The sequence below is a fragment of the Siniperca chuatsi genome, linkage group LG5, assembly GCF_020085105.1.
Source record: "Siniperca chuatsi isolate FFG_IHB_CAS linkage group LG5, ASM2008510v1, whole genome shotgun sequence".
NCBI classification, from domain to species: Eukaryota; Metazoa; Chordata; class Actinopteri; order Centrarchiformes; family Sinipercidae; genus Siniperca; species Siniperca chuatsi.
In genome coordinates, this window is record NC_058046.1 from 7,430,272 (window position 1) to 7,453,507 (window position 23,236).

The 23,236-nt window shown below is 38.8% G+C and overlaps 1 protein-coding gene across 7 annotated transcripts in view; it reads left to right on the forward strand.

The window, feature by feature from the left end:
• Positions 1-23,236, forward strand: part of unc5db (unc-5 netrin receptor Db) — a 336,214-nt gene that overhangs the window by 211,459 nt on the left and 101,519 nt on the right. For all 7 annotated transcript variants that reach the window (XM_044196320.1, XM_044196322.1, XM_044196321.1 and 4 more), the window contains one exon: positions 16,699-16,914. In XM_044196320.1, the coding sequence (XP_044052255.1) occupies positions 16,699-16,914 (216 nt within the window). The remainder of the gene's footprint in view (positions 1-16,698; positions 16,915-23,236) is intronic.

Here is a 23,236-nt window from a genome sequence, read left to right on the forward strand (position 1 = left end):
AAAATGCCATTATAAAATAAAAAAACAGACTTAAAATAAAAGCATCTTGAAATAAAAATGGTGTCCAATTAAATTTAGTTATTAGGAAAATGTATCATGAAGTAACATTTCATAATAATAAGCTGAGTTTTAATAATTTGTTAAATTATTTCAGAAATTGTTGGTTCATTTCCCACAATTTATTCATATGATCATTGCATGAATTCTGCCTTTCAGTCACAGAAGTGTTTATTTTTTTTCAAATGTGTTAATCAACACCTAACTGAGCTGCTGATGCCGACGGTATCTTTACCAGCTGCACAGAGCAATGAAGCCTGAGCACAGAGGATGATTGAAATGGCTCATAGACCGAAGACAACGCCTGGATGCAGGTTGATGGGGAAATTTCTCTCCTTGTCTCGTGAAAACAGCATATGTCACAGTCTGTGATCTTCCAGGGTGTCATGGGTTTTCACCTATCAATGTGTCGACACGGAAAATATGGTGAGTTCAAATAAGACCTGACAGGAGGTGCTGATGGGTTGAATATGTCGAGATTCTGTGACAACATAGATTCCAGGTTCAAATGTGGCTTAAGCTGTTTGGATGCATGTGTGTCCAAGTCCTTCTATAGCTATACTAATTGTTTTGTATTTTGTAATTTTTTTCTAATAATGCTGGTTATTGATGGTGTGGCTGCTTGAGTGTTGACATTTACAGCAAGTGATGGTTGACCGTTAATGGCATAGTTAATGGTAAACCACACTAGCTTTCAGGGAAATTGCAAATGTTCACTTACTTGCACTTTAAAAATGTTGCAAAATCAGCAGCAGTGAATCTGCTCTCAGAGATTTCCATCTTTTGAAAGAAAAGCCAATGTGTATTTGACAGTAACAGCAGTAACCCAATTCTTTTCTCTGTCCAACTCCAACCTTCAAATCAGACCAAAACACAAAACACACCATTGGTGGGCCATGTTTGCATATAAGTTCGCCCTCCAATAACACACTAAGGTGTCTCCATAAGTCAAATAATAAGCATAGACCTAAAAGGCATGATAATAGAAAGGTATAAAATAAGCAATATGCATTTAACTTGATAACTGTGTTTATGTTGCAACCAGAGACGCTGGGACGGGGTTTAACTTTTATTTCTCCACTTAACGACAAAAACAAAGGAGCATATTTTCTCTATAGTCCGCCGGCTCGTTTTCTCTGCTGCTGAAAAACTACTATCTTACTACCACAAACTGCGATGAATAACCACCGAAAAAGAAGTTGCTGCTCTTCTACAACTTTTGCTTTAAAACCTGTTAGACTTTCTTAAAGGCACCACCTGGTGGCGGAAGCCGTGCAGCTAAACTAAACACGGCAGCCTAGAAAACACCAGTACATTTGAAATATAAATGTTGCCTGCAATTGCAAAGTGACCTGTTAGCTGAATTAAACTGAATTATACTAAAACTAAATAAATTGTGGGTTCCCCGAAAGAGTAATCATAAACAACCTACCAAAGTATCAATTAACCTCTCACATGTAGGCTATGCGTAGGCTTACTATGTGTAGGTAATGGCCATCTGCATCAACAATACACATTCAGAACCAGAATACATAACAGTGAGCAAACGCAACGAGACATACTTTGAAGCAACACAGAAAATCAGTGGAAAATTAGATGTACTGTACATCTAGACCACTTGTCTGAATAAAATTCCCTCATTGTAAGCAATTACGTGCAAAAGGATGTTATTGCTAACATCGGTGTGGTAGTTGGTTATATAAAAATATACCACTGCCCTGTCTAACATGAATATTACAAAGTAAATTATGCATAACGACAGTCTCACATGGTTTCATATAATATTTCTGTACAAGTAGGTATTTGATTAAGGTCTTCGAAGATGTAACTTCCTTCCAACTAGTGCTTAATTTGTTTACGTTTGTTACGTCCGACTCAACCTCAGATGGACCAAATAAGAATTTAAAAAAGCGTAAAGGAAAGGCTGGGGGAATTGAACTCTTTTGTCTGCATTTACCCCTGACATTGTATTTGGTAATATGGAGTCACTATTTAGGCTGCTTTGAATTTAGAGCAGGATTTCCCCCAATACTGTTATAATAAAGGCAGTGAATCTGTTAGGCTCTGATACCACACAATATGTCTTCAGCCTAGAAAGTTTAGGAAAGGAATCCTCTGCTGCTCAATGTCAGTCAGCAGTAGGTTATATAGAGCTGCAAAAGAAGCATTTAATCATTTGAAAAAGTTGCAGTAAACTGAGTAAAATGTGCAAAAAAAAAAAAGTGTTGTTGTTGTGTGTCCTATGTGGGGTCATTGAAGAAGAGTCTCAGTGGATGATATCATGAGTGGCAGATATTTTCTATTTAATAAACAGCCAAAATCGACCCATCAGTACATAAGAAACACCTTCAAATAATATAAAGGAAAGCATCCCACTTCGAGACTAAGCAGAAACAGGATATGTGAGCAGTCCTAACGTGGGGATTTGCTTCCAATCTCTCTCCCTCCCTCTCTGTTGCCCTTTCAGGGAAGTGCAGCAGCATGTCAATAACTGTCAGAAGCTGTCTCAGTCAATCAGGCCCGTAAGGTTGCTTGGCCCTCTGGTGTAACAGGAGGATCTAACAGAAACAACCTATAACTGACACAGCTCCAGATCTATGCTCTGTAATCGCTGGGGAGCCCACCTCTCAAACTGCAGCCTTGCTGACTGCCTGACAGTGGACACATGTGCTGTGTAATTGCTTTTCATACCATTCAACCTTTTAAAATTGATTACAGGCCATGTAAGAGGCTTTACTGAGAAGCGTACAGTCGGGGTGTGGGGGGTGGAGTGGGAATTTAGCTTGACAATGTCATGCTACAAAATGTGTATCTGTAAACAATGTGAACGGCTCCTCTGTCATGCAGTGAGACTGCGCTCATTGAGTCATCACCCACAAAGGGTCTAATCCCCCCCGGGCCTGTGTTTGACAGACCACCTAGCAAATGAAAAAAACTGAAAATCTCTTGCTGCCCTGAGAGTTATTTTCTTCTTAATTACTTAGCAGAAGCAGCTGCTTTGCTCTGATGTCTTTGTGCAAGCAGGCATGGTGGTGTACATAAAAATATGACCGTGTACATACTGTGTATGGATACCTGTATTTGCTTGTGTGTGTATGTGCATTTTCAGTTGGACGGGGTGGGTTTGTGTGTGCTTTTGTACATGCTTGTGTATGCAGCTATTGGTCTTTGACAATGAGTTTTATATTTTTAATGATAAACTGAGAAGCAAAATACTGCAATGGACACATTGATGATCCTCACTTTATTAAGGATTAGGACTGTCTTTATGGCTGACACTAAGATAAAATTTTGGTTAGTGTCCCATGTTGGTTACTTTTATACAAGTGGTATTAATTTACCAAATAGGAAGTTTGCAGCATCCCTGCAGCCACCTGGGCTGTCCTGAGTGAAGTCCATAATGAAAGTGGTTGTTATGTAGTGCTCTCTACTGTATATGGAAAAAAACTTTCTAGCCCGTAATGTGGATAAATATGTCATGTAGTGAAAATTGCATTGTGAGCCTAATGTATTGTGTTTTATGGCATGTGTTAATGTTTTGTGTTGCTTCTCAGTGTAGAGTGTAGTCTAAAATTAAAATTAAAATTAAAATGTCATTCTTTATGTAATTGAAGCACACACACAGCTAGATTACCAAGCGGAAAATTGCCCCAAACCATATTTGTTTGGAAATTTGCACCAGTAAAATACTATATCAACTAATGTGGTCCTGAGTTATTACCTAGCCCTTTATTAAAAAATAGTTTTAATTATATAGTTTATTTTATGTTCTCATAGTTCCTATATATAAGAAAAGTTGTGTTTAATCAACACAAACAAGTGTGACACAGTACTGATGGGAACTTGGAGGCAACAGGATACATACACAATACTCACAGGACCGGAGGTGGCGGGGCCAATAACAGCCCAACAGCTAATTTTCGCCCTGTGGCCCCCCAACAGGTTAATTAGGCCATGAACACACACACGTGTAAATAATTAGGACGTTGGCCCATAAAAGAAAAAAACATGCCCTCCCTCTGTTGTATTATTTTAATTAGTATTATTGTTATTACCATATATCCATTTGTTTTGATAGTTAAAAAATTGCAGTCATTAAGCTCACTTCCCAAGTCACAATATATCTGCCACCACGACTGGTTCAAACCCCATGTTTTCAGCCATAGAATTTGGTCACAATAAATTCTACAATTTATCAACTTTTCTTTGTTACTGTCTGGGTGAAGTTTCTCACACTTCCTCATTGCTCTCGTCAATGTTTGTTGCTTTAGCACACCTTTCTTCTCAACACGTGTTGCTTGTAATTTTATCATTATTCCTTTGCATGATGCTTCAGCAAGTATTTCAACAAGCTTGTAGTGTTGAAGATTCTACTGTTTATTTCAGCTCTTGAAGCATTCATGTTGCAAACTTTGAATTCTGTGGGTTTGCTTTTTTCCTTTTTTAGTGTACAATACCAACAACACAGTTGGCTGCTTAGTCCTGTGCTGTACTGTAGTGGCTACTGTTGTTGTCAGGTGTCGTAAGAGACTTCTCTTTACTATAGAGTGTTCAATACTAATTGTTCTAGCTGACAGCAGCTAACTGTTTAAATGTGGTAGCAGTTGTTGAGCTTGCTTAAGAGAGGCTGGGAGCATGTGATTGGCTGAAAGGTGAGGGGGCAGTGACAACATCACTGTCATGAAAAATGGCATTTTGATATAAAAGTGGTGATAATCAAATAATATTGAAATCCAATATAACTCTGTTATTATGAAAATTAATGATGAAATAACATTTCATAATGACTTGAACTTTGTCTTCAATTATTTTACAAATTGTTGTTTTTTTAATATATTTTACAGAATTAATTCGTGATAATTTATTTTCATAATTATTTATTTCATAATGTCTTCTTTATTTATTTAATATTGAACTTTAGGGTTCCATAATTTACAGTAGGTCACATTTAGTGGAGTTATACAAGTAAAATATGTACATTACATTTCAGAATATATTCATCAACAATTTGTATCACTTTTGTTTGGTCTATGACAGTTAAGAAAATAGCGAAAGAGGACACATTCAGTTCCTTGTCTTGTCCGACCAGCGTTCCAAAATCCAAAGCTATTCAGTTTACTCTCATAAAAGGCTAAGAAAGCCAGCAAATATTCACATTTTTCAGGTCTACATCTATTGTTATGGAGAGTATGCCACCAAACCCCTAACCCACACATTTATTACATTTATGAGAATTGTCAGAAAATCAAACTCAGAGCAGAAGACAAATAATAAGTACAAGGAAGGTTTTGGTGTTGGTCAGCCAACTCATGTCTTAAATGTTTCTGTTTCCCATAAGAGCTTGAACTCCGCAATTTGTGTTAAAATCCATTCCTCCTCACAACTGCATCACAAAGTGATACATAACTTAATGCAACTAAATGCACTTTGATGGATTACTGTATCTATCTCATGCAGGTCTGTTTACTTTTATACTGTATTTGAATAAACTGAAACCTACTGCAAAATAGGAAATGTATCCTAAAATAGATTGTATGCTTTAGGAAATGGTTGGCAATAATTTAAAGTATACACAGCTAAGCATGCAAAACTACTGGCCCTTTGAGATTCAAATCAGATTTCTCTTAGAGTTCATATTTAGGTTAGCGTGAGAGAGAGTGTCAGTGAATTTAACCACAAGTATCACAAATGGGAGTGTGTGTTTTTTGAGCGTGTGTTCACCACAGCTTCTGTCCTTTCAGTGTCTCCAGCACCTATATTCTGGAGTTCACTCAGCGGTCTCTCAGTCCTGCCGTGTGCAGAGCCTTTTGCTGCATTTTTGTTCTGCCACTCTTTCTCCTTTAGTGTCAAGGATTAGTCTGACATCTCCTGACTCTCTGCCTTTCAAATGAGGAGGACTCCTGCTGAAAGGCTGAGAGGGTGCTCACCATGTAAAGCCGATACTCACACTGCTGACACTCCTCATCCTTGCACTCCGCCTATCTCAGCTCCTGTAAGAAATCCATGAGAAGTCCCCAGTGATCTCGCAGATGTGAGAGGAAGAATGTGTGGTTTTAAAGGACTTTGGCTGTGGAGTGGCTGTGTGAAATAGTAATGTCCAACTCAGTCAGGAGGCCCAGCAAGGAAAAGCATATTGTGCTGTCAGCTTGATCTTTCAGGAACCCTTCTCTTCCAGTGTCCATTTTAGTAGGGTTTGCAAAGGATTATTGCTGTCAATAGTGGCAAGAATGGGTTGTGGTTTTGAGACACACCAGTGCCAGTTTATACATCAACAACCTTGTTTGACATAATTTACCTTTTAAACAGGAATGGTTTCAGAATCACATTCAGTTGAGCTCTTGCCAAGTCCCCTTTTTCACACCAGTGTAGTATTTTTTGAAAAATCGGTAGCAGCTTTCTGTGTAGTTGTTTGCAAAGTTAACATCAGATTTCTGAAACATTTTCAATCCCCAATGTCCTGGTGTAACAGCGCTAACACATTTCATATAAGAGAATTGTGTTACCTGCTTTTCAAAAGGATAAACATTAATGTGACTGATCGTCGCCTAGTTTGGTCCAGCGTTCCCTCAATCTGTACAAAACTTTGGTTTAGAATAAGATATCAAAACAACTACTGGTGAGATTACCATGAAATTTAGTATGATCCTCCTAATGATCTTTGTGACATAGTGCCATTTTATGGTCAATAATGTTCCTTGAATCAGCGTTTTAGTCAACGACAAGGTATTTCCACAAAACTAACAGTCTACAGACATGCTAGTGGCTCTGTGAGGCTGTACCTAAAGGTCCAGTATGTAGGATTTAGTGGCATCTAGCGGTGAAATTGCAGTTTGCAACCATTTGAATACCGCTCGCATCACCCTCCCCTTCCAAGCGTGTAGGAGAAACTACGATGCCCGTGGTTCTGAGCTACTGTAGAAACATGCCGGTGCAACATGGCGGCCTCCATGGAAGGGGACCCCCTCCCTCTGTAGATAAAAATGGCTTATTCTAAGGTAATGAAAACAACACTTCTTATTTTCAGGTGATTATACACTAATGAAAACATATTTATAAATATTATATTCCATTTCTGCCAATAGCTCCTCCTAAATGCTACACACTGGACCTTTAAGCACAATGGTGCTTCACGCTAAATGTTCATGCTAACATGCTCACAATGACAATGTTAATATGCTGTTGTTTATCAACTGTTGCTTACCATGTTCACCATCTTAGCTTAGTGTGTTAGCATGGTAAAATTTGGTAATTAGCCCTGGACACAAAGTAGTGCAGGCATTTGGTTATAAACCAAAGTATTTGACAGATTGAAATTTTGACGGTGGCACTACATGAAAAGTCAGGTGATGTGGGGAACGTGTACTAAATTTCCATCTAACAGTTGTGACATTTAATTCTGAAAGAAATATTTAAAAATTCTATCGAATATATGTTTAGATAATCGACTGACTGACCAACATTTCTGTCCCTAGAGCTAAAAATGGATGGCCAGATTTCCATCAAACTTACTGTGGATGTACCTAGTCCCCAGAAGATTCATTCTAATGAGTTCGATGACATCCTGACCTTTCTCTTTAGCACCTCTATCAGGCCAAAAATCCCAGTACATTCATGCTTCCTTGAAGATGAACTCTTTCCATTTTGAGCACTCTGAGACCTTTCCTTTTACACCACCCTCACACAAAAATGTCAACTTTGTACACAAAACACCTAAACCCTTGTGCAAACTTGATGAATTTTGCAACAATTGGCCTGCCCCAACACATTTTTTAGATCTGAGGCAAAAACCCCTGAGCAGAATCCGTTGCAATGGGTCGTCTTTACCTCTTTGAGAATTGTCCCAGTTCCTATGATAGTTTTCAGACCGGTTTGTAGTTTGAGCACCTTGGGAGCAGCAACAAGAAACTGGGGGCAGGGAAGAAGGGAGGTAGTGGACACAAACTTTGCTTGGTTGTTGTTGACTATTGTGCTCATTCACACCAGTCACAGATCTCTCTAGTCTTGTTATCAGTTCACTACCTTGTCTGAGATCAGTTGTGTAGTTTGTGCACCCCTACGTCAACATGACAGCAGTCAGGGACAAAAAAAATACTTTCTTTCCTCTAGGGTTCGCTAGCAGAGCTTGTTTCCTAAGGAATGGTTTCGCAGTGAATATTCCAAAAGTCCAAAGCTGCTCTTTTAAAGCTCCATGACTGTACACTCCATCATTAAAATCTGTACTGCCTCAATCCTTCCTTGCATATCCAAACAGGCCATGTAGTGCTTATTGCCCTGGCATGTCAACAAGAGATTGTTGATTTGAATCTGTTTTTGTTCAACATGGTCTCTTGGCTCCCAGGCATTGTCAGCCAGCCTGAGCCGACAGTACCAGCACCATGTCGTCTGTGTCCCTGTATGCAGATTGATACCCAGGGCATTTATCAGCTGCAGGTCCACCGCACTGAGCCTCATGTTAAGTCAGGTGGAAACCTGTGACTGGCAGCAGATAGGGTGAGGGACCATTTTAGAGGCAGTGTTAAAATTAACCAGCGTAATGAGGAAATAAGTGACTTATTGGCGCCGCAGTCATTTCCTTCATTAAGGCTGATATTTATGATCATCCATCACAAGTGGAGCAGCCAACGCTACGACTCCAGGTTTATGGAGCGTGGATTGTCACCTTGTTCCAATTATCTTCTACCTTTGAATGTGCTGAATGTTTGAACATTAAGAGGAAAGGACATGGCATATCATTAGTTGTTGTGCAATGTGAAAAAAGTGAAAGGAAAGGCTCGTCTGGGCTTGGCAGTGTCAGACTATTTTTATTCATCATAGCGGCAATTAGCTGATTAGAGTAGCGGCAAGGAAGGTACTGGATGTAGGAGGATTACATGCCCCAACCATTAAACGTGTTAGTGCTTTAAATTATGTTGAAGCAGTGTTTCTCTCTGGTTGAACAATTTTAGTTTTATTAGCAGGCTTCCATATGAATTTGTGAAAGCAGTAAAATTGTTTCCTTGATCTGTAGTCAGTACTGGCATTCATGCTTCTGTGTCTGACATTCATTATCAGTATTTAACAGGCTAACAACCAAAAAAAGAAAAGATTTTTAATAAAATAAAATTGTCCATCAGAGTGATTACTGGTGGCGTCTGTTTTTCAAATATACTGTACAGTAATTCTCTGTGGTTTGAAAGTCTTAAGAATAATAGTAGAAATTAACATATGAATCTAATGCTTTTTTGGAAGCTTAAAATAAAGATGTCATTGTAGAGATTTGGAATTGTGTCAAGGTTTCAGAACTCATTAAAACTAGCTGATTCTCCAAGTTTCTGGAACTATATGGGAGGAATGAACAGCATTCTTCCAAAAGATGTTTTCTCTTTTGGTGTTTTGATGATGGTGGTGGAAGTGAAATTTACTATGGGTATAAAGACCATAGATTTACATGAACTTATAGCTAAAGAACAGACTCAACACATGTACTACAGAAAAACGTAAGGACCAACTAAAAAACCTAACACCAAAAATAGACATGGGCCTACAAATGCCATACTAGCCCTTACACTGATTATAAATCTGAATGCAACTGACATCCCAATGCAACACATCATGCTAAATGTCATTATTTCCATCATAAATGGTCTGTATGAGGCCTACATGAAAAACCATTACAGAGTATGTGTAATGAAATCATCACACCCATATACCATTTAAGGCAAACCCAATAACGACTGCTGCAAGCAACCATTTCAACAGCTGAATGATCATAGAGCACCAGGTGAGGTGATATAAAGATACAGGGAATAGGACATTGAGACAATGTATTGCACTGTGTAGGCTATTAGAAACTATGGTTGTTGTGTTGTTGTGTAGTGATTTGACTTTAAAACGTTTTCCTGGTCAGAAACGACAGATACAACACCTGAGTTTCCTTCTCGCCTTTGTAAAACACAAAATGTTATGGCTAGCTAATGTAGGCCTATGAACTGTAGCACTCAGAAATGCGAAGGTATAGGGCTTACTTATGCCACATAGGAGGGTTGATTAGTAAAATGGTCTTCCTACATATTTTCTTGTACTTGTATCCTACTGTATCCATTAAAAGGGTGTGACAGCGATCCCAGAGTAATAATCATTACTGTACAAGACGCCTCCTTTTTGTCCTGTCTCTGCGCCATTATTCATAACATGCAGTCGATTTGCAGTCTAATAATACTAATAATGCTTATAATCAGTTATTTCCTCGTGAGAAATAACATAATATACACGTTAGAAGCATTAAAGTGAAATCTTCTGTCAGTTTGATTTCCTCACGTGGGTCCTGATGATGCAGGATGATAATCGCCCAAACTGTCCAATTAATGAGTTACCTGTCAGTCAGTCTGTATATTTCATTTTTACTCCTCTTGGTTCGTTTGTAAAAAGTCAGTGTGCACACAAACCGTACCACAACTAAAATGCAATAGTAAAAAAAAATTCTCTTGGTCCCGACCAAATGAACCGAACTACAGGTGTGAAAGCACCCTAGTTATTTGGTGCCCCCCCCTCCCAGCACGGCAAATTGGCTTGTGCCCCCGGGCATTCACCCAATGCCATATGGATAATCCGGCTCAGGTGGTGGAGAGAGCTGTTTAACATGTTGCTCCAAAATCTCACCTGGTTTGTGATGTGGTTACTGTGAAGGCCATAGCACAGTGGTTCACAAACGTTTTGAGATTTCCCCTTAAAATGAAGCAATGTCTACATGTAACCCCTCATCACAGGTTGTATAAGTCTACTGAATGTGACTAGTTCAACCAAAAAGTGATTTTTCTGAAGAAGTAATATTATCCAGTGATTCACAAGACAAATATATGAAAAAAATAAGCCTAACATTGTGTAGCAGAAATCTACTTTTTTTTGCTTTGTTGTAAATCATCTTGCCACTTGTCATGACCCAAAGGTTGGGAATTACCGCCATCATTCACGTCATTTCAGTACTCATCCATAACCACTGGAACATGTTTTGAAACAACATACAGTAGTTAAGACCAGTGCTGGGCAAGTTACTTAAAAACTGTTAGCAATTACCCTTTACACATTTCTTACTGAAACATAAATACATTACTTGACTTACTCAGCAGCAAAAGTAATTGGTTACTTAGTTACTTTACTTTTGTTACTCAGCACAGTGCCGTCAAAGGTGCCTTTAACTAACTCCAAATTCTCCACACCTACACGTCACACATTCTGTATTTCACACATGTAGAGATAAAACGAGACATTGTGGTTTCAACAAGCACTACAACTTGGAGGGATGTACTGACCATCTAGCAGCTAGCTTAGCCTTGGTGACTGCACACAGCTCTCCAGCAGTCCCGACATCACAGTAAAGCTGCACCCTTCAACTAAACAAAACAAATGCTAGATGATTCACTAATGTATAGTTACGAGTTGCTAACGTTAGCAAACCTACAAACACACAACATGTAAATAAAGAATCTTTGGAATTACTGGGAGCTATATTTTGTCAATGGTGGAAGAAGTACTCAGTTCTTTTACATAAGTAAAAGTAGCAGTACCACACTGAAAAAATACTCGGTTACCTCAAATTTGTACTTAACTGCAGTACTTGAGTAAATGTACGTAGTTACATTCCACCGCTGGTAGAGGCCAACACCGTGCGCACACCCCCTTCCCCTGCGCCAAGCTAGCACAACCCTGACCAGTCTCTCTACTGAAGGCACAGAGACCAAACTGATATCAGCCCTTCATCTAACTCCCAGTAAGACAGCGAACAAGCAGACCTCTAAATGTCAAAGCAACAGAGCTTTACAGGGACTAGTATCTGTAATGTAATTACTGAATTTCAAATTGGAATCCCTTACACTACTTGTTAATGGAAAAGTAATCACATTACTGTAATGCTTTACTAGGTAATGCATTACTGCCCAACAGTGGTTAAGACACTATGTACTTTAGTAATCAGGATTAGCACATTGGCTGCATAGCACAGAGTCCCTACCCATTGAAATTGAGTATTCTGTTCATAAGAGATGCAAAGAGGCTGTCTAAATCCATACCAGCACATACAGTATACAAAATACTATGGGACGCAATGCAGAATATTAGAGAAAACCATCAGGGAAGCTATTCACATTTTGGCAAATCTATCTTAAACCAATACTCACATGCCCATATGTACACTGAAAGCATTATTGGTCGCTGGGTTACTTTCCAACTACTGCAGCTCAGCAAGGGAATACAGTCCCTGGAAACACAAGGAGGGACTTTTGTACTGAAAAGTCTGTAACTTTGGAAGATATCGCCTTGATTTGGATAACTCAGACTTATGAAGCCTCATATTGGCTTTGGCTGAACTTTAGAATGCATTTTTGCACAGAAAGAGGACTGTGGATTTTGTCCCTTGTCACTTCCACTGTTAATTTATCACCTGTCTTTGGCAATATTTAGGTGTGAGCCTCTAAAATGGAAACTGTTCAGGAGCTAATAAAGCTGCTGTGTTGACCATCATGCATGTTTGACTTTTTTAAACTGGTATTGTGAAGGTTCATAAACCTCCCAATGAACTGAGGAGTATGTAATCCTTCAGTTAAATCCATAACATACAGTAAAATGATAAACATAAAATAGACAGAGACCACTGTGTGAATGTTATTTTCTTGGCTGCTGCTGTAATCAACCCCCAAATTATCCTCCTTCCTTTTCACAGGGTTATTTAAAAGTAGATTTAATGCTCATTGTTTCGTCGAAATTGCATTACAGTTAATAGTAGCCATTATTTATCCGCACCACTTGTAAGCACTCCACTTATATATTTATATCGCTAAATTTGAATTCTACTGGTGATATAGTTGGTGAAATAGTCAGATCTTAATATCTGCTGTGAAAAGATGATGCGTGATAAGCAGCTCAGCAAGACAAACATTACTCTTTTAGAAGAAAGTTTGCCAGAGACACAGCACAGTGTGCAGACGGGCACCAGCAACATTCTTTTAAATATAGCTCTCCCACAGATACACGTTGACAAGGCACAGGTTGCACCAGGTTAGACAAAGTACTTACATTCTTTGAAAATCCAACAGTTTGCCTAAAGATGATAATTACCTGCAAGGTGTCATAATAAACTGTTCCATGTAATAAAAAAGGAAAGTTAAAAAAAGAACAAGCTCTATTTGATGCAGAGGATGCATAATTTACATACAGCAAAGAGCTGAGATGAAGACAACCTGAGCGTGTCTGTGGAAAACAGCTGGTGGTAGCTCATGTAATGGCTTGCCTCCACATGTGGTGATATATATATATGGACAAAGAAAGGCTGCCGTCCCCCCTGAGAGCAAAACTCCGGCTCAAATTGCAGGGCTGCCTGTGAATTTCAAACGTTAGGAAATCATCGCTACATTGATTTCTTCACAGCATATTCTTTTGTCATTGTGGTTTGTATTTTAAATGTCATGTATGACATGAATACGTAATTGGCTGTAAATGTACAAAAGACAATATGGGTGGAAGCAGGGTTGGAAAGAAATTACAAATCTGACAGGAGTCAATTTTGCATCAGATGTGTGCACTGGCCCGAGTTCCTCTGCACAGATAGAAATAATGAATTGATTTCATATACTGTCCCTGAACCCATCATCCAGTTTCATCCCACTCATCCACCATAATATATCAGCAAGAAATAATCTAATCTCCATTTGCTTGCAGTACTGTTTTCAACCTGTCATTCACTGATTATGGTTGCTGGTGTTGAGTGTTCTATCACGTTTCTCATTACACAGTCATACCTGTATGTAAAGTGTTTTTCCCATTTTCTCCACTTGTCCCACACAATCCCATGTCATTTACCTACTTTTACACCAAGATCTTTCTGCATGCAACAGATGATTACACTTTAACATAACATGTAACCTATGCCACCTAATGGAGGGTCTTATCAGGATAGTTTGACTAGTATTGAATAGTACTGACTTAAACATGACAACAAACATAAAATAACTTTATGTATTTGGTACACAATAAAATAAAAAGCTGATCCAAATATTTCATACAAACATAAATAAAGTTACTACACAACATGGTCATTAAGCACATGGTTTTCAGGCGTTTTATCTGTGCCTATAAATAGGGAATGAAGATCATTTGAATTATGCTCAGACATTATTCTGATCTTGTGACTCTCAGGACCTAATAGTCTTTTATTCTGTATGGCAGTGCCACTAGTTCAACGGGAGGACAGTAGTAGAAAGGAAGTTGGTAGACTTTCATTTATACTGCTGATACTTCTATTTATAAGTTTAGCTGGTCCAAAATATACAAAATAATGTAATATTTCAACCATGTACCTAAAATGGATCAAATTAAGCATGATTTGTATTTGACCCTCACCTTCAAAAACATAAAACTGTAAATCTACACTGAGTCTAAAAAAAAGCTGTGTAACTGTTGAAAGAGCACCAATTCAGCATTGCACTAAAAATAACGTTGTCGGACTCTCGATGGACAGTTTTAAGAAAGGATCAAAATCGATGCAGCAGAACCAGAACCTGGCACCTACATTACCCACAATGCAACTCAACCACCATATGGTTTGTTTTGATTTTGTTATGCTAGCAGCTGCTAATGTAGCCTCGAGGCCACTAGTCTCATGCAGAGATGAGGAGCTACAGAGATCTGTCACTTCTTTCTAACTCCACACCCCCAGATTTCTTTCTTTTTCAAACTTGTAGTCTTCAGACCCAACCAAGGCTGACTCAAGTGACATCACTTGAGGCAGTCTATCAGACTTCACACAGCTCCCCCTGGAGACACAAAAGGCCTTATACAACTTTTTTTTTTTTTTTTTACATATGCAGTAGTACTTGCCAAACCTGTGGAAAACATGTTCTATGATTTCTAAATTAATTTATTGTACCCTCGTTTATCCTCAATGGCTATCAGAGATCACTGTACAGAGTGAGTTCCACTGATTGTGTGTTTGTGTTTTGAGTTATCACTCTGGAAGAAGTGATGTTTGTGGCAAATTGTGTCAACACCTGTCACACAAGGTGTAGCGAATGTTGCACTCAAATTAAACTTAAATGACCAGCATCCTTGTCTCTGCTGCAGCTGCTGATTTGGCTCCTTTCTTCTGTTCCATTCTCACACAGTTTATCATCTTTTTCATGTGACTTTTGTTTTTACTCTGTAATGGATGCAACTTGAAATGTAGCAAAGTACAATACTTGAAATAAAAAAAGACTTAAGTACAAGTGATTTTTAAAAATACTGAAAAAAGTGCAATTAGAAAACGACTTCATTACAGTAACGAAAGTAAATGAAATTTGTGAATTCCACACCTATTATTCGCTACTTTTCACCCATAATTCCATGTCATTTACCTGCTTTTACAGCACAGAACAAATCTCTTTGCATGCCATGAATGTTTACACATTAACATATAATGTAACTGACCATGCCAGCTAATGGAGGATTTTATCAGAATGCATTTGTAGCAGCCCTGTTAATGCATTGCTTTTTTCATTTTTCCAGAATGTATTGAACAAAAAGAAAACAGGGTATAATGGTGGTATGAATGGCTAAAGGAAGCATGTGTAGTAGCAATATGATAAAGACATCTACCTGTTCTCCAGAAGGTAATGTCAGCATATTATTTCCATTCATTCACCTCCCTGCCTGTTTGTTTTATGTGTGGCCTCTCTTTACACCTGCATCCATTCATTTACCCATTTAACAAGGACAACATTGATTGAGAGAGGTGGTGAGAGGGCCGATTCGATTTCAGAGGACAGAATTGGATTTGATGGTGGGGCATAATAGCTTTCATGGGCTTTTACGGCACTGAATAGCTTAGCTGGAGCTGCCTTGATGGGACTGAGGTGTAATTCTGAGAAGGATCCCGGGGATGGCAGGAGCACAAACATCCTGTTCCTTATTGTCGCCGCCCACAGAGCCCTCTGTGCTTTACCCAGAGGAGGCAAGCACAGAACGCCATGTGAGGCCGAGACCTACCCTCAAACTAAAAAAGAAATCCAGTATACAAAGTCACGCTCTCACAATCTCTCAGATCGGTGTTTCCAAAACTGTGCTTAGATAACTGAGCTGTCATGACAAACAATAGTCGTGAACTAGGCCAAGTGCTCGCCATACTGAAAGGAAAGGGGGTAACCTGCTGTGAATTGTTGTTAAAGACGGTGGCATATTGGCGGCAGCACAAAGGCTGTTTGTGTGGACCAAAATCCAGGCCTTGTGGCTGAGATAAGATGTATTCAGACTCCACTGCCACAATTTGGGTAATCAGTCCTCTCCTAATTCCTCTCCACTTGGTCTGCTCTGATTTCATTCATCTGCAAATTGCTCTGAGGAGAACAGTTTTGCTCGAATGGGGGACGAATTGTACTCTGTGTATACTTCGCCTTACTACAATATGTTAGCTTTTGATGAATGGGGAATCCAAAGCATTGTCCACTGAGCAATCATTTTAAATTCTAAGTTATACTGTAAAATGCACTTGAAAGTGTTTTTCACTGCTAAATTGTGTATCCAACTAAAAAGGCTTTGGTTTTTCCTTGTTTCTCTCAGACTAACTATTGCTCATTTCAGTGTTGTTCATCTTAAAAAGACGTGGGATGATGAAGTAACCGAGGTGTTTGTTTGCAGGTGCCACGGGGGATGCTCAGCCTGATGCCCTACCCTCGGTGCAGGGCACCCTGCCGCACTTCATCCAGGAGCCAGAGGACGCCTACATCATCAAGAGCAACCCCATTAAGCTGCGCTGTCGAGCCGCACCCGCCTTACAGATCTTCTTCAAATGCAACGGGGAATGGGTGCACCAGAATGAGCACTTTTCCCAGGAGTATAAGGACCTCAACACTGGTGAGATAAAGCTTTGTGGCCTTTTCCAGCCAGTGCTAACATGTAATATAAGGGAAAGGTTTTGCAGCCATCAAGGGTGTAACAAAACAGTCAGCTGATGATTTGGTTTGATTTATAAAAGAATGGTCACAGCCAGTGCTGGACACCAGGAACTGAGATGGTGGTTGTTGAATTCTCATGAAAATGTACTCCCTTTTCCCAGGAACCTTGGATTTTTAGCATGTACTTGTTCACCTTGACATGCTATGTTTATGGTAAAGTAAAGGCTAAAACGGCAGATTACAGTCCAGCTGTGTGGCAAAAGATTTTTTTAAGAATACGTCTGAACAAATGGAGTGCAAAATCTCTAAATGAAAATGCAGGTGGCTCACCCCAATATTAAACAAACAAACAACTAAACATCCAACCACAACTCTGCTGTTCCTCAAACCACAGAAATAACACACTGAAACTGATGCATTTAGTTCCCTGCCATTGCAGGTCAGCAATATTAAGATGGTCATATCCTTCCATGGAATCATTCAGACTTTGGTAACTGGTAAGAGGATATTTGGTTGGCATTGTGTTTTTTCCTCCTCAAAGTACTTTTAAGAAGAACTGTTCAGCAAAAAGATATTTAATCAATTTACCAAACATTTTCAGCTTTCTGGCTTTCATCAGTGTGGTTTCAATATCCACAGAAATGAGAAACAAAATGTAAAATAGAATGAATAACTGTTTTATGAGTACTTATTCATACGTCTGTGTAGGAAGTCCAGCTTTGTTTACTGTATTGTAAAAAATTCCAGTTTTCTTTGGAAAAGAGTGATATATTCCTGGGAAGCAATTATTTCAAAATCACAGGAAAAACATTCAACACTAGTGATAGGTAGATGCACCTTTAACAAAATTTGACTAAAACAAACTGACAGAAATGCTATTTATTTCTAATTTTATTTAATTTCCTTGCTTTTCAAGCAGATCCATATTTCCATAACATTGACCTGAATAATAACAAACATGCCTGGATGAGAAGATCAAATGTCTAAACTCGGTTGGACTAACATTGTCCAAACACTATAGATGGTCACAAAGTCAGATTTCCAAACAAATTGTGGTTAATGTCGATGCTCTATTCCCTGCAAAGCGATATATTGAGGTGACATGAATACAGTCAAAGTCAGTGGAAAGATGCAAACAGATGCAGGTCCACTCAAGGAACCAACTGATAAGACTGACTATTGAATATTTATGATGCATACAGAACAGTCATGTTATTATGCCAGGATGAATTTAAAAAAATGGTGAGAAAAATAGTCTATATCTCAGTTAAATTCTTCACTTGAATCCTCTGTGGAAACAGTCTAATAATAACTTCTCACTAAGGAATAGAAGAGTGCAGGCATTGTTTTCTCTGTTAACACCTGCTTTCACCAACAATGTGAGGCATGAGGTTTTAATTTAGCAGCAAAATACAATAACATTTGCAGTAAGCATGTGTCATTTAGTGTCCTTGGAAAGTGTATGAAGGCCACAGGCTTTCATTCTGTGTTTGATACAGATTTCGATTTTCTTCACTCACTGAAAGTACAGGAAAGATCTTTCATCATGCATTAATGTAGCATTTAACTCTGCATGTAAATGGTTTCAGGTCCTGACCACAGCTACTTAAACTGACCTTCAATAAGAATATCAGTGTGGCCTCAGATGGTTTAAGCCTAAAAGCCAACAAAGGCAGAACAGCTTCAGTAATCATAGCTGGGTCGAGCAATATGTGCAGTGTGTGCTTATTAAAACTCCTTGCAGTGCTAGATGGAGGGGTATACTGGACCACATCAGCACAATTTCAGCTAGTTTCACATGAGTCGTCACTCACAGATAGGACTGTTTTTCAAAAGCTTTTGTGTTATGATCACATACTCAATGAAATAGTGTTACACCAGTAGTTCCTCTCTGACTGCAGCTAAAAAAAAATAAAGTAGTAGGTATTTGATATTTCAGCTCTTAAATAACATTTTTAAATTAATATTTAATTTAAGGGCAGCTACCTTAGAGTTCATTACCAGTGAGTATATATTATGGGTCTCCCTGCCTTTAAAGAGCTTAACCTGAAAGAATTTCATTAGTCTGGGTGGTGAATTTCATTAAATTGTGGACTGCATACCTTTTAATTTGGCATGAAAACTGCAAAATATTTTTACTAATTTGGCAAGTCAAAAGCTCACTTTGGTACGAATGGTTATTTGTCAAAATGCCCCCATCTGGTTTAAAGCCCCTGAAAACCTTTTATTTTATTAACTTTTATTATATTTCTTTATAACATAACTTTTATTTGGGGGTCCTACTAGAATAAGTTAACATGCTTTAATGTTCAAAAAACATTATTTTTCTCATACTATACATTGCTGCAGTACCTCTATTCACCCTCTGTCTGAAATGCTCTGTTTTAGCTCCCTTAAAAGCCCAGTCTGCTCTGATTGGTCAGCTGGCCCACTCTCTTGTCAGTCGCTAGGCAGTTGCTAGACAGGCATTATGCAAATGTATTAGAATATGTTACATAGGCGTTGTTATTTTTTTTCCTACCAGCTTTCCAGCAAGTCCTGCCCCTACTCTGCCTCTGATTGGCTAACCGTAAACCTAACCTCACCCTAACCCTAACCTTAACCAACCTTACCAGCAGAAGCAATGAGTACTAGCCAATCAGAGGGAGTGCTGGAGGAAAGCTGGTGGGGGAAAAAATAGCATGTTACATAGTGACATAGACAAGTAACAGAAGAAAAGGCTGAAATACAAACAAGGCATTTCAGCCTGGTCAGGAGCAGTGTTTTCTGTGGGAGACAGTAACTCCCTAAGGTGTGGACTTTGGGCTTTGCAGACCTTTTACATACACGAAAAGCTATATAACACACTAAAGGAGAGGGGAAAACTTAAAAAAGCACAATATGGCCTCATCCATAGTTATTGTTTAGGATTTTAACACTCCCAGTCCAGCAACATAACAAAGCAACCTGACAACTGTCATCATATTTTGATTCAAATGTTGCTAAACTCTGATTGGTGCACAGAGATTTGTGACATCACCTTTATCCAACTGAGCCCCGCCCACTTCTAACCAGTGAAGAGAGCACAGTCAAAACAGACAGAAATCTCTCATTATAAATACCCCAAAACTTTTCTAACTTAAACAGAAAAAAATGCGTTTATGTGGGACCCCATCCGTTATGGTAGGTTGATTGAGAAAATAGGTTTGGTTTGGATTCAGGGCCTTTAAGAAAACAAATTTCTTTAAATCAGCGGTTCCCAGTTGGTCCAATCTGAGAGGTTCATAAGTGAATCAAAACTGTCCTGCCAAGAGAAACAACAACATCAGTCATTTTTGTTCAAATATATTAAACAACCAATTTTTACTTTTACCTGACCTGGACCTCTGTTTTCTGTCAGGAGCAAAGTCGGTAGTAGCATGATGTTTTTATAGCCCTCAAAAAACTCTTGGATGGATTGGTCAACAAAGCATGTGACTTAGACACAGGAGATCATTGTTTGTTGCTGGTTTCCTACCAACAGTCATTGGTGTCCTACAACCATGACCGGGATCTTCCCAAAACAAAAGAAAAGAATTTCTGGCACAGTGCTTTAACTTTGAAGTCCCATTTTAGAAATGGTGAGAAAGCTAGCTCCACAACACTGACTTGCAAAAGTATGATAGAAAATCTATATATTAAAGGGGACATTTTACAAAACAAGTGTAGTTTACTCAGCATAGTTAGTCCTACTCAGCCTGTGAAAACAGTTGTATAATGTCTTCCATGACTCTGAAGGGAGTACTCCAATGTTTGAAAAAATTACTCTGATGATATCATCAGGGTTATCTCATCTAGGGCTTGGAGACCACACATTTATAACAGAAAGCCAAAGTTGCAAACTTGAGACATGGCATTTGAAAGGCATGGGTGTTAACCAGGCAGGGAGGTTCTAATGAGATGCTACCACGTTGCATTATGGGAAATCTAGGATCTAGTCTTTTTGATGATTGACACATAATAGACACTAAAAGTCAGGTTAACTTGGCCTCTGCTGCACCAATTATTACCATTTTGTTTTACCAGTCTGTATTTTTTGTGATCCCCAACTTTATGGAAGTGCAATAATAAATCACTGGACTACCCCTTTAAATTTTGTTTTACTGTATTAAAAGAGACCTACGATAATAAGCTAGTGTGGCTTGAACATGACTTTTCCTCTCTTTATCCGTCTCAACAGAACACCTGCTTTATTGGCCTGTTGTTCCTCTTATTAGGCATATTAAATGTTATGCTGTGAAAATTAAAGGGTTTTTTAGAAGCCGCAATAAACCTGATTTGGCTCTCAATGCTGTTGCAATGCTTTTAATCATGGTTTAAGCCTAATTTGCACTTCCTTTTTGCAATTCTTTTTGTTCATTTGGTTTAAGGCCCAGTTGCACTCTGTTTATTTTTGTTTTCATGTTCAGAAATTAAATTGAGAAGGCATTAAGTAATTATGTTTGGACCATGACTTAGGCTAATCACTGAGGAGATATGTGGAGCCTCAGGCTAGACCAGCTGGAAACTTTAAAATGATGTGTGAGTACTGTTTCAACTAGGTCTACAGCCAATACATGTTCAACAAATTCTGATCTGAGTTTCAGGTTGAGGTTATGATTTGAAGTGTGAGGGAAGCAGTGGTGTGCCATACCAATTAGGTCTCATTAGTTTTTGTCAGGTGGAAGCGTGTTGATTAGAGGACCTGACTTTGGCCTCCTGAAGGGATTTCTGGCAAACAACAAAGCCAATGTGACACCTCGGCTGGAATGCTTTGTGATTAGAGGCTGTGAGAAAGCCGTCTTTCTTGTATTCATGAAGGTCCCTCCACAGGAAAGAGGCTTTAATTGCTTCTGCAAGTTCATTATAGTGTGATTGCTGTGCTGTGAAATTGTTGTAAGCTTGATAATGGCAAAATGAAATTTGGAACTTCAGTTGTTTGCTGTTCTGTGTGCAGAGGAGAAGTACAAGGAGAAGTTCACTTGGTGGTATTTGCTAGCTCACTTCATATGCCACATCAACATCCAGCATCCAGCAGGAGGGAAGCTAATCAGTGGATTTGACAGATAAGAGTGAGAAACTGTACCAAAAGCTTGCTTTGCCTCAAGGCTACAACATGCAGCTGCTGTGTTAACAAACCACCAAAGTAAAATCTGAAATTTCTGGTTCCAGAATTAAAGTGAGACTCTGGAACCTTTAAAAATAACAAATAACACAGTTTCAAAGCTGAATTCATAAGGAGTTAAGAAACCCTTGCTCAATTCAATACATTCAGGAGTTTTGCTGCCACAGCCTACTGTCTGGTATAACCACTATCTTATGGTGGCTAATGTTAGCAAACTTTAGATAGATATGGTATTGCTAACTTGTGTTACAAGTCAGTTAGCAAACTGTCAGTTTGCTAACTTTATGCCTCTCCCCTACTTGTGCTAGTGCTATAGTGTCTTTCAGCATGTCAAATCCAGTCTCTCCTTAAGAAACCTTCAAAATCTTACTGATTTGTAATCACACTAATTCTAGAAAGTCTGTCCTCTATTAATTTTGTGTACACAAAAACACTTTTGTGTAGACAAGCTGTAAACACAACATTGACACCCTTGGCACCCTATAGAGTTGTTACGGTGATGGTGTTAGCAAACAGTTACTTATTTACACATCCAGTAGATACTGAGCAACATTAGCATTCATTTGGAATGGCTACCTGAAACTAAGTCCAATATTCAGTCTTTCAGTTCTATTTTCAAACTCCTGAGGGAAATATCTGGCTCTTTAGCTGCTAAATGCTCCACTATGTTCACCAGCTAGTCGCTAATTTTGTCAGTGTGCTGACAAAGCTTGGTGCTGGGCAGGTGGTGTAAAGTGGGTTTATCAGAGCTTTTTCTCTGAAACCCGCTGCCTGTTGCAGGAGGAAACAAGACTAATGAGAGCAATGAGACTGAACCAAAACAGTAAAGTTGCAGGCTGGAAAACTCAAACAATGAGCTGAAAGACGCTAAAACGCAGAGGTGCTGAGGGGAGATGCAGAGTTTAACTATATCAATATAAAAATTCGAGCAGCTTTAAACACACTGTATTGTCGTTTTTTCAATATTTTAGCAGGTTTTAAAGAACACCATTTCGTACACATCCCAGGCTGTCAAAGTTCTCACCAGTTTGACAGACAAGTCAATCTCTCCGGTTCTGGTTCTGACAATAGCAAAAATAGTCACACAAACAAAAAAGCACATGCGCTTAATAATCCAATTATGTCCAATAATAACAAGTTCACTAAGACATTACTCTGA